Source organism: Megalops cyprinoides, chromosome 1 (assembly GCF_013368585.1).
Source record: "Megalops cyprinoides isolate fMegCyp1 chromosome 1, fMegCyp1.pri, whole genome shotgun sequence".
Taxonomy (NCBI): domain Eukaryota; kingdom Metazoa; phylum Chordata; class Actinopteri; order Elopiformes; family Megalopidae; genus Megalops; species Megalops cyprinoides.
In genome coordinates, this window is record NC_050583.1 from 45,519,637 (window position 1) to 45,533,157 (window position 13,521).

Here is a 13,521-nt window from a genome sequence, read left to right on the forward strand (position 1 = left end):
TGAAAGGGATCATTATGTATTGTGACACATTGTGTGTTATGGAGGAGATCGTTATGTATTGTGACGCACTGTGTGTTATGAAAGGGAATAGTACCACTGCACTGGGTTGGGAGGAGGGATTCAGCTCTTTTGTGTTCAGTGTTAAATTTTGTCTGGTGCATGTGTGTTACAGCATCCACCTTTCCCAGTGTGATGAGTGATGAGGGTGGTGATGAGGAAGATGCTACACTTACCTACAAAACACACACAGTCATGAATGGTCATGGAACACATGTGTGATCACAGAACACGCATGATCACAGAACACACACTCACACAACACGCATGATCCCGGAAGACACACTCACAGAACACGCATGATCACGGAAAACACACTCATAGAACATGCATGATCACGGAAGACACACTCACAGAACATGCATGATCATGGAAAACACACAATTACAGAACACACACAATCATGGATTGAACATGTGGTCACAGGATACTTGTGATCTCATCTCTCTCCTCCAGCCCGGACCCCGCATATCAGTCAGGCGTAGTTTTAATGCAGTTTAAGTTTAACACACCCTCATCCTGTGGTGTGGCACAGCTCTCACCTGAAAAACATTCCAGACACTTTCAGAGATGAGAATCAGTTCATTACCACCAGACCCATATCAGATGCAGAGGGTTTAAATGGTGTTTTCTTCTCTGTCAGATCATTACACTGAATTATTCATCCAGAATCAAGACATATTTTAAAGTTGCAAAGTAAAGAGGAATGAAGGAAAGACGAGTTTGAATCTATAAGCGCGGCGCTGAAGACACACACTGCTATTCCTGAACCCGAGATCTGACTCAGTTACTCACGGACTCAAACAGCGGGACTGTTCATAACCTGCTCAGTGTTATATCATATTGTCTTCACTGTGTAAAAAGAGACCACGCTCTGTCCGCTGTGCTTCACCTGGGCTCTGCAATCACAGGACACCTGGGTCTGGTCAGTGTTTGCCGTCGCAGTCCGGTGCGGATCGAGTTTCATGCCTGTACAGAACGTAATGCGTTGCCTATGTTTTGTTTTTGTTTTTTTTGTTTTAATTCACAAAGGTGCTGACAATATCAAATGTGCATCACTGCAGCCCTGTTTCACACAGACACCTGAGGCAGTGAAGAATAAGGAGCAGCGTCTGCATAAGAGATCAGCCACCACCATTCCCCTACTCTGTGTCATTTTACACTGATCACTCCCTCCTTTTTACACTGATCACTCCCTCTCTGTTACACTGATTCTGATCACTCCCTCAGACCGATTCTGATCACTCCCTCTCTATTACACTGATTCTGATCACTCCCTCTCTGTTACACTGATTCTGATCACTCCCTCTCTATTACACTGATTCTGATCACTCCCTCTCTATTACACTGATTCTGATCACTCCCTCTCTATTACACTGATCACTCCCTCAGACCGATTCTGATTACTCCCTTTCTATTACACTGATTCTGATCACTCCCTCTCTATTACACTGATTCTGATCACTCCCTCTCTATTACACTGATTCTGATCACTCCCTCAGACCGATTCTGATCACTCCCTCCCTTTTACACTGATCACTCCTTCAGACTGATTCTGATCACTCCCTCTCTATTACACTGATTCTGATCACTCCCTCTCTATTACACTGATTCTGATCACTCCCTTGCTTCTTCACTGATCATTTGCCCATGACACACATGCTTGTAGCATGTCTGTGGAATCCTCTCATCTCACATATGTGACTGTTGGTGATGCTGTGCTTCAGTTCATGTAGTATTTCCACACAGGCAATTACAAGACAGACAGATGTAATGGAGATGGTTACAAGACACAGCAGAGAACACAGCTGGTCTGGGCTGGCTCATATTTTCTTGTCAAATATAAATCGAATGAGGCTCCCTTATAGCAGAGGATACTATTCATTCACTATTAAAACATGTTATGTATTGTTCTCTGGAGTCTAATGAAGGTGTTCGGTTCAAAGTCAGAAATGATTGCATCTGTCCAAAAGTTTACATAAAATATTGTACTATAAGTCCATCCCCGCTGTTGCAGAAATATGGTGTTGTTTTATGGTAAATATTCTAATTTCTTTCCTTTTTATATGAAGGTTTTTACTTCTTGTACTGTTCTATGCTGTGTAGCCAAGGTAACACAGGTTTATAAATATGAATATCGCATGATAATGAACGTGGAAAAATATGGGAAAAAAAAAAAAACATACTCCTATCAGTAGGAAGCTGAAGTGTGGAAGTATTCGTGGTGTCTGGCCATGGCGGGGTGATGAGACTTTGGATATTTGTAATCCTCCTCTTTACATGGCTTTGGGTGTAAAAATACAGGAAAAAACAAGCAAATGTTTATACTTTAAAATCCTTCAGCTATTCACCACATCACCTCTTAGCTTGTGAAAATGTATGATCTATTATACAAAAATAATTATTAAAAATGTCGACTTGACCAGAACCGCAGTATTTCATCTTTCTGTGCGAGAGTCCCTGTGGTTGCGATTGAGTAACGAGAGATTTAACTCACCTACTGCAAAGGGTTTCCTCATACAGAACTGGCACTCTGCCGAAAAACACCACCGGAAACATGTTCCTGAGCACCGCAGCACTAACGTGCCCGTGTTTGGCAGCTGAACACCACTCTAACGCTCAGTCAGGATGTCTCCCAGTGGTCTGATAATATCACACAGTGAGGAAGACTGCAGGGAGACTGGCAAACACCTTCCTAGCGTCGCTCCACACACAGGCAAGCTGTAACAGCTCAGTGCTGCCTTTTTTCAAGTAAAAAAAATCTCCCTCCTTTAAGAGCGAACACTCAGGCTTTCATGGTTTTAAAACAGCAGTTTGCCAGGATTACTTTGCTGTACTAATGAAAGGGAGGAAATAGAAAAGGTGCAGGATTTTACATTGATTTACAGATATTAGTAAAATACAATTTCCCCCACAAATAAAAGCTAAACTTCCCCTCAGCCCTCAGGCCTCTGTTTCTAATGGAGCGGTTTGCTCTGTCCAGGAATGTTTCTGAAATCTATCGTATCAAGCTCGATATCTGCTGTCACACGGACTATTTTAACCAACCCCATCCATCAAACGTAACCAATACCAGCTTCTCTGTGGAGTTGGAAGACGAAGCGCTTTAATGAGAGGGAAAGGAGGGAAGACAGTGGTGGCTGATTAAAGCGCAGTGGTTCTTTCAGAAAAAAAATGCCCATAACACAGCAGCTCTAAGTCTGTCAGTGAGACGCGCTAACATAGCTACTGTGAAACTCTGACCACTCGCACACCGACAGGAAGCAACCGCATCAGACGTCACCCAAGTGTCCCACTTTCCCATGATGCCTCTGGCTGAGGAAGCTCTGCAGAAGTGCTCTGTTACAGCAGCAGAAATCAGAGGCTGGGAGAAGCTTAGCTTTATCATCTTCCTCTTCATCCACAGCGTGTTTGCTACACTCAGTGACTGAGCTACATTCTGCAGGCCTTTCCATCTCTGACCCCATTGGGTGTTCATGCAGTGTAGGACTACAGCATGCTATGTAGGACACTTATCAAGTACGCTTGGTCAGTAGTATGTTCACACCTGATAGTTTGGATATTGTAGTATGCCTGAAAGTACATGTATGTCATTCTACATACATGTGCTTTCAACCAGTGCGTCTGTGCCTGATCTTCAGTAATACAAACGAACTGTAACTTAACTCAATTATTACATTATAAATCAAATAACCCTAAAATATACTTCGTAAAATATCTAATAGATGTAAAACATACCAACGATGCTCGTATTAAGATTGAGTGTGAGCGAATTAAGTAATGTTTGAATGAAGTAGATGAAGGTGATCGAGCTTTTGTTGAATTGTTACCAATGGCAACCATTGTAGCCCATTGCCACGGAAACAATTGTAGCCCATTGTCGCAGGGAAAAACTCTAACGTGGGTAACTTAATACAGAGAACAACACAGTCAGTATACTAGTCAGCTAGATAGTGAACCATTTTAATTGAACAAATAGCATATTTGTTATCTGTATTACACTAACATTGATCATTTGATGTAATGTAACATAACTTAACATGCCAGTTGTAGTATTAATTATGAAAGCAAAATACCATGCCCAGGAGATGTCATAATAGATGTTTCAGAAGTCATGTGGGAGTGATGTGATGTCACAATTGACCATGTTTCAGAAGTCTTGTGGGAGTGTCTGTGATGTCATAGTGGATCAGGTTTCAGAAGTGATGTGGGAATTAGGAGATGTCATAATGTATGCTGTTTCAGCAGAATTGTATTTTCTCAGGCTCTGTGCTTCTAAATTCTCTGGGTGTCTAAAGTTACAGTGAAAGTTAAAATCTGGTTCATTGAATGAAGGTAAGGAAAGTCAAAGTCAAAGAGTTAGAGTTTCTTGGGGAAGTAAGGTCATCATTGCTATTGTAGATATTCATAAAGACACAGAAACCCAAGCTGAACCATGCCTGTTCACACTTCTCTAAGTATGAAGCATTTAAAGAATTTAACGTCATTCACCACAGTAAAACAGGAAGTGAGAGAGAGAGAGGAGGTTAATTCCTGAATGATTCTGTACAGTGTGTCTGAACACATCTTTAAACAATCAGACATGGCACACACACACACACACACAAGTACAAATTCACCCAGTCATCACACAAACATACAGATATTCAGACAGTCATTGTCCTTTTAAACAGGGCCAGTTCATTAGTGTGTTATTTGCAGGGACTGCACTCTAAAGGCAGTGTATGAGTCTGCTCAGAGAGCAGCAGCGTGTCTGCATGCGTGTCTCTGATGCTCATTCACCACCTGAGCCTTTGACATTTTCCGATCTGTCTTTTCCCTGCCAGCAGCGGGTGACACATCATCTGCCTTTTTCCTCAAACTCTTCCTGCCCCTAGCAGAGATGAGGCAAGAACAGTGGCCGCCTGCCAGTCACTTCTGTCCTCCAATGAATGTCAGGGAGAGATAGGCAGGGGGCGGAGTCTGGAGAGGACACACCCTCAGTCGATCAATCAATCAAGGGCCGTCAGAACCTCTGTCCTAAAGCGCGTTTTAATGCCATTTCTGTGCTGTTTGAAAAGGCTCTCTCCTCTGGCTGCACTGCGAGACAGATGCAGCTTTGTGGCAGAGTGTGGCAGACGCGCACTTCAGTGTAATAATTACTTGCTGTACGACACAGAAACAAAGCACCATGGGAATGGAGGCAAAAGGCCAATTATGTGAAGTGCACTTTCCGCATGGGAAGAAAAAATCACATCTAATTAATGCCCCTTTGACCTTTCCAGAGTGGACACTCTGGGAGACGGCTTCAGAAGAGCGTCTGACCTTTGCTTCCTCCTGGATTAGAGGTGCTTTCGGGATTACTGCGTCATTTGAAGACTAAATGTCAAGGGGGCTGCTATCCTGAAGCAGCCGCCTGGAAAGTTTCTCCTGCGACGCCTATTCTCTCAAATCTCAAAATAATAAAGTAACAAAAGAAAGTGAGAAAGTAGAACAAGAAAGTAAAACACCTTCAATTGGCAAGAGTGATGGAACAGGCTGCCATTGCAGAAGAGGTAAAACTATCACAATCGAACAGAGAGAGAGAAAAAACTATTAAAGTGAAACGAGCACAGTGTTCAAATCTGAGATCAGAGCCCTCCAGGGGAAATGAAAGTTAGGAGAAAGATACTGAGCACTAGTATCAGCCTGGGGGGAGGGGATGTGTGACATTGAGAGATGACACTGTGACATACGGCTGGGAACGTGGAGGACATGATGATAGCTCATGTGCACAGAACACAGTCCCTCGAACCCGGAACCAGTCCTGCTGAAGGAGCTCAGAAAAAGATGGTGTGTGTCCAAACAGGGCAGCGTACTGACCAAACCCTCATTCCCACCTCCATTCTGAGGGACATGCCACGATGGTGACACAGTTCTTTGATTTTGATGCAGGCAGAGTTCTGTCTGTACATCAGATTTCTTAAAACTTTCATAAAACACTCAGAGAACACAGGCCCAACTCCTCATCTCAACCCATCCAGCACCCAATAGTCAAGGAGAAATCTGAAATTTACTAATATATATATAAAAATATATGCCGCACTTCTGCTCAGAAATGCTCAGCACAGCTCACCTGACATGGGCTTATCAGGCCAACATCTGATCTGTGGCTCAGTGAAGCAGAAACTCTCTCTGTGTGAAAGACCCCTGCCCTTAGCAAAGCTTCTCCCCTATATCAGTCCCTCCCTTGTATGAAGCTCCTCCCCCTCCTGTGACTCCAAACCTCTCTATGCAGCATGTGCTCAATAACCAATACAAACAAAGACCCAACCCCCCACCCCCCCATACACACACACACACACACACACACACACACACACACACACACCTCTACCTGTGAGTCTGGGGCCTTAACATCTCACAGCCCTGCCTGTTACCTCTCACGTCGCCGTGACGAATCCCGCCGCGGGGGGAGGCGGAGTCATGCCCTGCGAGGTTACACCCCTCACCACAGTCACAGCAGGTCGCAGTACCCTGCAGGACCTCGTCCTGGACCGGCGTGGTGATGGGCTCTCTCCCTCCTCGCCCCTGCTGAGAGATTTAACACATCAAAGCCAACCTTCAGGCCGAGCAGGGCTGATTTATGTTAGAAAACCCAGCGGTAATCAGAGGTGTGCGTGATCGAGCGGTTTCATTTGGAGCAGAGCCAAAGCTCGTCTTTCACAGGCCTCCTCTGTTCTCTCACATGCTCATATCTGAGAGAGGAGCATCTTCATCCCCCTCCTTCCCTCTCCGCTTCATCACCCCCCGTCACTACACACCTCACCCCCAAGAGCTGCAGACTGCCCATGTGTTTATTTAATGATAACCCTAATAATGTCCGTGCTACACCCCAGCATGCACAGACTGTGACTGAAAACTGTTTCAAAAGCTGCCTGACATCTATAATTAATATGCATTAGAACTATTATGAATAAAGTGATGGACTCTAATTGTCTTCAGGAGAGCAAAATTAAATGCTGCAACAGTGTATTCTGAGCACGGTCTGCTTTTACTCATTAAAAATTAATTTCTCTTTGATTCAGAAAAGTCCATCATTTCATCAGTCACAACAGGTCTACATGCCCCATGTGCTTACACATTACCAGAAGATTCCAATGGCTTCTGACTTTAGGAATGCCCAAACGGCTCCATGATAGATAAATGATAAATATCAAATATATCTATTATTTACCAGATATGAAAAACATGAAGGATGCATGCTGGAGGCTGAGAACACATTCCGTGTGCAAGAGCGGGCAGTGAGGAAACGTACACCCTTATGACACACTGAGAGAAAACACGCTGGGAGGGAGAGAGAGAGAGAGCGCGCACACACACTGTCAGAGGGTTGTCTTTATTGTGTAGAAGCTTCAAACCTTGTTTGTAGTAACTTTACATCTACTTATATGAATAACAAATTTCAACCAATTTGTGTAAAATACTTCCACTGTGGAATTCATATGGACAAAAACCCAGCAAGATTTCATGTATTTGGATATTTTCTATGTACAGAAACAAGTATGAAGATTTTACATGATGGCGACTAGATAGAAACCCAGAATGTAACAAAAACATCAAAAACAGCAAAAGTAAGTGTGTACACACACACACACACACACACAGACACACACGTGCGTGCGCACACACACAAGCACACACTCACACTCAGTCATTCCTCTATATACAGGACTTGGGCAACACACCTTGTACAGGTGGAATCTCTGGACTTCCACTCATATGTGGCAGGTGACGTTTACAGATGTTGCCGTGGTTTCATGTGTGGATGAGGGGAGACACAGATGTGGCGGCGACGAGTTTACGCACCTGTGAGACGCAGGTGACCACAAGGCCTGGCCATCAGCACACACAGCAAGTCCCCAGTACTGGTGCTTAAGGGTGAGCTAACAGCTCCAGGAGTCACACAGACGAATGCAGGTGTTCAGTGATGCAGGAATGCTATGTATGTATGTCAAAGCTAGGCAATCTTCAAAACATTCACCAAGAGCTGAATTTTAACCCCCTACAGAGGTCAGGGGTCAAACTTCAAGCTGTTTCCTCTCAGATTACATCACAGACATATTGTTAACTCAATGACATGGTCAACATTTAAATGCAGAGAGACTGAAGCATGTTCATAAACAAACAGGTAAAAGAGTGAAAGGCAGATTTTGAGATGAAGGCAACCATTCCACACAAACACAGCTATGAGTGAAGGAGAGCACAAGGAGCGCGCACCACACCAGCTCTCACAGTGCGGAGCAGCCTGTGAACAGCTCGGCTTTTCTGAATGATGTCAGAATGAAAACAAACGTGTAAACGAACGAACTCAAGACTGTAGCAGACAGATAAACACAACTGACAGCCCTCAGTCTATAACGGGAGTGTGGAACTGCTGGAGTACGCGCAACATGAGAGCGAGCGTTCTGGCCCTCGGGAGTGACACACAGAGAGCAGAGCTCGGTGTGTGATGTGCTGGTGAACGCACTCTGCAGCGCGTCGTCTCGGTGCGCAGGTCTCCGATTGCTAGTGTAACTCTGGCTCCCGCTCTCCCTCCCTGCCTCTTACCTGAGACAGGTCAGCATGGGAGCACCGGGCTTGTTGGTGATTTGGTGGGAGGGTGATGGATAATGGTGAGGGAAGCTGCCCCCCCCCCCCCGCTCCCCCCCACGCACACTCATTCTGCCCCTAGTGGTGGGATGATGCAGGTACAACAGCTGCATGCAGAGAAAATAGTCCTAGCAGGAGTGCTTGTACACGGGTGATTATTTGTGTGAGGGGTACGCCATGCAGCAAATGTAACAGCTGCAGACATTCACACCTCCTCAAACTGCTGCCACACAACAGAGCGTTCAGAGAATTGGAGCAAGGCTGAATAATAATGCCTTTAAATATTACACAGCTTATTCATGGCACTATGTGCGGTTTATAATAGTGTTATGGCAATTAAAGCTCTACTGGGGAGACAGAAGTGCAGGCATGTATAAATCAATGTATGAAAAATAAATTACAGCGTGAGCTATATGACCAGGCTCTGTTTCTGTATCTGAATGCTGATGACTGACCTTGCGGTTGAAGTTGGAGGAAAGGTTGGAAATATGAATCATGAGTTCTGAATCTGAACTGGCAGCTGGTGGTTTGTGATGGGGTGAGGCTGAACTTTGATCCCTGTGATCTGGCCACACTAAACTCACAGGCCTTACGTCACTACAAAATCACATCAACATCACCACAACATTAAACAGTAGCTGAGCAGGGCGCCTGGAAATGATTGTGAACACAATGAAAAGGCCATATTTATGACAGACTCTGACAGCAGTTCCTCTACATTCCACTGGTGCTTCTCCCAGACTTAGAGATGATTATGACAAAATCCAAACCAAATTTTCAGAGAAAAATGACTGATTTCCGCTGCTACTTCCTTATTTGTTTGCACATGTTTAAAACACACTGCGGATTCATGACCCAAACTGGGGATAAAACCATTTTATTTTTAATGATTCACTTAAAAAATAGTAACTAACACATACTGTAGGCATTACCATAACTCAGGATATGAGAGCAGAGGGTGGGGTGCACACTCAGGTCAACACACACACAATGGATTTGTTCTTCTTCACAGCTCAGATGGAACACTTAAATTTTCACACACGCACGCACAGACACATTCACACACACGCAGACACACACAGTGCACATGCACCTGCAGAGGGTGTTGCCGTATCCATGGTGATGTGGGGATTTCACATGGCAGGGCCCTGTCCTCCCTCCCCCCACGTCAACAGCAGAGGGCAAGAGAGAGAGGGCGTGGCAGCCAGAGGGGGGCGGAGTCTGAGGACCCGGACAGCTGGTGTTTACTGGAGGAGCAAACGTCCAGGGTCCTGCTCTGAGAGTTTTTGGGGCATCCCCTCACCCCTGTGTACCCCCTTTACTCTACCGCTCCCACCCTCGCACACCTCACTCACACAACAGCCAGATAAAAGGTTCAAACAACTCAGATTCAAGTCCATTAAAAAGAGAGGGAGAGACACGCCCTGACAGATGTACCTGGCTTTAAAGAGTAGGCCATTTAAAAACACCAACATGCTTGTCCAGAGTTTGATAATATCGTACATACACACGTAACCCTCCTGTTCCAGCACACAGAAATGGAGTCTTTCATTCCGTTTGTGTTCCTGCTGCTCACTGGCAAGGCGACCCGTGTGGCAGCTTCCTCTGTGATCCAGTTCAGATTGACGGAGTGGAACTGGCTTCACCAGGCTGCCGTTGTCACTCACAACAGCACAGCCCAGAGGAGCAGAGCCAATTCACAGAGATGTAATGAAGGACGGAGGAGAGGGGCAGAGACAGGGGGGATAAAGGGAGGGGAGGGGGCAGAATGAGAGGGGGGGGAGGGGGCGGGGGCAGAATGAGAGGGGTATAGGGGGTTGGGGGGGGCAGGGTGCGTGTGTTTTGGGAGGGTGACAGAGACGGAGGTAGTGGAGGTGAAGGCGTGGTTCGTGTTCCACCACTGCGGGTGGGTATGAGATCGGAGCTCAGTGTCCTGCCGGCAGCCCAGCCCGGTGGTGTACAGAGCCACGGTGGTGGTCGCGTGCGCTGTGGCCGTGTGGGTCAGACGCACGTCCCCTGGTGCGGCACAGGGTGCTGTTTGCGGTTCTTCAGCCCGGTGCTCTTCTCCTTAAAGTCCAGCGGTTTCTGCTGAGACGTATCGATGAGAGCGCTGGCGATGGCGATACCTGCAGAACCACAGAGTACTGTCAAACACCTGCTGCCGGGGCGGAGTGTGTGTGTGTGTGCATGTGTGCGTTTGAGTATGCATACGTATGTGTGTGCATGCACGCTGTGACTGTGTACATAAGTGCTTTGTGGTGAGGGGTTCAGGCACAGACTATCGAGGAAATTTGTTTTTTGACGTTTGACCTTGGTTACTGTCCTGGTTTTGCAGTAGCACTGGAATGAGAGAGGGATCACTATCCTCTGAGTGACTGGGAACTGCACACAGCAGACCTTCAGAAAAGCTTCCGAACAAAGTCACTGTGGAAGATCACAACCTTCACTTACACCAAATACACAGGGGAGTCCAGACAAGCAACACTCACTCAAACACGCACACACACACACAAGCACACGCACACACACAAGCAGGCACACACACACAATCACACACACACAGGCACGCAAATAGCTGACTGCCTCAGATCATACCTTCGCAAAAAAATATAAACACAGGTTTCAAGGACCAGCTACCGTGACACCAGCATTGTGCCCAAACTGGGTCACCCCTCCAAGCAACCGGATTAACTGAGTGAGCTATTCATTACTGCAGTCCAACGGCCCAAAGGGGTCTAATTCATCTGGTCAGCACGAGGCAAAGAGCACTTACATCCAGGTGCATTCTGGGACTGATTCAGCTCTCTCGCTGCTCTCCCGCACTTCCACCCCTGCTGTTACCTGGGCTACGCAGAGAGAGCTACGCAGAGAGCGCTACGCGCTAACGAGGCTTAGTAATAGCAGCTGCTCTCAGAGCGCAAACACACTAAACAAACAAACGAAGAAAAGATTTACAGAGAGCAGAGGGCGCAGTGGAACAGAGCCTACTGACAGTGTTAATTATTAAAATTAGCGTGTGGGAAAGTTAATTGTTTGACGTTACCAGAGCACTAAACTCACTTTAATTAAGCCCATCCATCAGAGTAATGGGAGAGATGTGTAGGAAAATATAGCAGATAATTACAGGTACACGCAGAGTCCATACACACACACACACACACACACATTTGGTTGTATGAAGACAAACTATGACAAACAGAGGGAACTGTTAAGTGCTTTTGTAGCCAGAAACTGGGCCCAGGGGTCAGACCGGATTGGACCAGATCAGACCGGATCAGACCGGATTGGACTAGAGCATCAGGACCACAGCGGCAGTCTCCACCCCTTATTCCCTGATCAATAACACCATTTCACCCCCACACAGATCTAGCACTCCTCCTGCTATAACACAATCCTCCCCACAAAGTCAAGGACAAGCCCGTCTGCTACAACACACAGCGCCTGCTGATGTGTTTATAGATTTACATGCACTAATGAAGCTCACAGTGACAGAGAGAGCTGGAGGGAGAGAGCGAGAGTGTGTGAGTGTGTGTTCCATACAGGGGGAATCCTATCCCAGCACACAACAGCGTCAGGGACACAGGCCTGACCTCCCCCTGACAGGGTTATGAGCAGTCAGGCGAACAGAGACCACGTGACCCCTGCTGCCTGATGCTCCACACGCCCCCAAATATCAACCTCAAGGTCACCAGGACGACTGTCCTGTACTGCTCCACTGCAGAAATCATTACCCCGTGAAAATCAGTTCTGTGTGTGAGTGCACATGTGTTTCTGTGGGGTTAAAGAGGTATGGTCGAGTCTCGGGACAGTTTAACAATGAAGCAGTGCTGTAGATGAACCCACGTGAACTTTCCAAACACACAGAGACTCCCTATTCCAGGCACTCGGGGTGGGGGCAGGGCTGGTCTGGTCTGTGGGCTGGGCTGTTCTATGGGCGTGGCTGGTCTAAACACCAGCCTTGATCAGGAAGTACAATGCAAGCCTCACACTAGACTTCCAGTGAGGGGTGGGAGGAGCTACAAGTTTTTAGACTAGCTCTGGGCTGATCTGAGCTGCACCAGATAAAATATATTTCTGATGAGGCCAATCTATGTTCCTGCAGCTTTCAGTGATGAAACTGGTGGGCAGGCAAACAGCTAGTTAGCAAACTCTAAAATAACTCATAGTTACATTGATTACTTGTGAGACAAATGGCTAATTCTCAATCCATCCATTAACCAATGTTAAACTATCCTACCGTGACATTACATACAAGCTAAGATAAGATAATACTTTAATGATCCTCAGGCGGGGAAATTTGGTAAAGTTAGCTAGTTATCTAGCTGGTAAAGTTCCTGTATGGTCACAGTGTATAAGGACACAGTTGCATTGACAGGGGAAATATTTATGGCAGAATATCAGCATGGCTATGAGTCACAAAACAATGACCCGATGCTGCTCGGTAATTCCTGCTCACAAGGACTTTGGTTTGACCGCTGAATCACAGAGAGAGGACAGTGAGCACCCTCTGTCTCTGATTCGCTAAGATCACGTCCGGGAGAAAGTGACATCACAGCGCTGTCCCTGCGGAGGTTCTGAGAGTGTCACAAAGCCTCAGCAATTCTGCCGTGACCCTTTCATGACAAACAGAGGCAACAGAGATCAGATAGAGAGCATCTCTGGAACCGCTCTGTTTGAGTGCTGACACACATCGTGCGCTGTCTTCAGACGCTGAAACGGAGCTTCAGAGGAAGGCTGTTTGAAGGGACGCCCATCCAGATCCTTCTCTGCCTGTTTTCCACATTTTCAACTTCTCTGAACTTTCAAGCTTCAGACACCCAGAGACTCCCATCATTCTCCTGGGAGAACAGTCAG

At 46.3% G+C, this 13,521-nt stretch overlaps 1 protein-coding gene across 2 annotated transcripts in view; it reads right to left on the reverse strand.

Annotated features, from left to right (window-relative positions):
- Positions 1-10,463: 10,463 nt before the first annotated feature.
- The window catches only part of atrnl1b (attractin-like 1b), a 96,961-nt gene continuing 93,903 nt past the window's right edge, over positions 10,464-13,521 (reverse strand). For both annotated transcript variants that reach the window (XM_036529520.1, XM_036529512.1), the window contains exon 29: positions 10,464-10,793. In XM_036529520.1, coding sequence (XP_036385413.1) covers positions 10,669-10,793 — 125 coding nt within the window. In that variant the 3' untranslated portion in view covers positions 10,464-10,668. The remainder of the gene's footprint in view (positions 10,794-13,521) is intronic.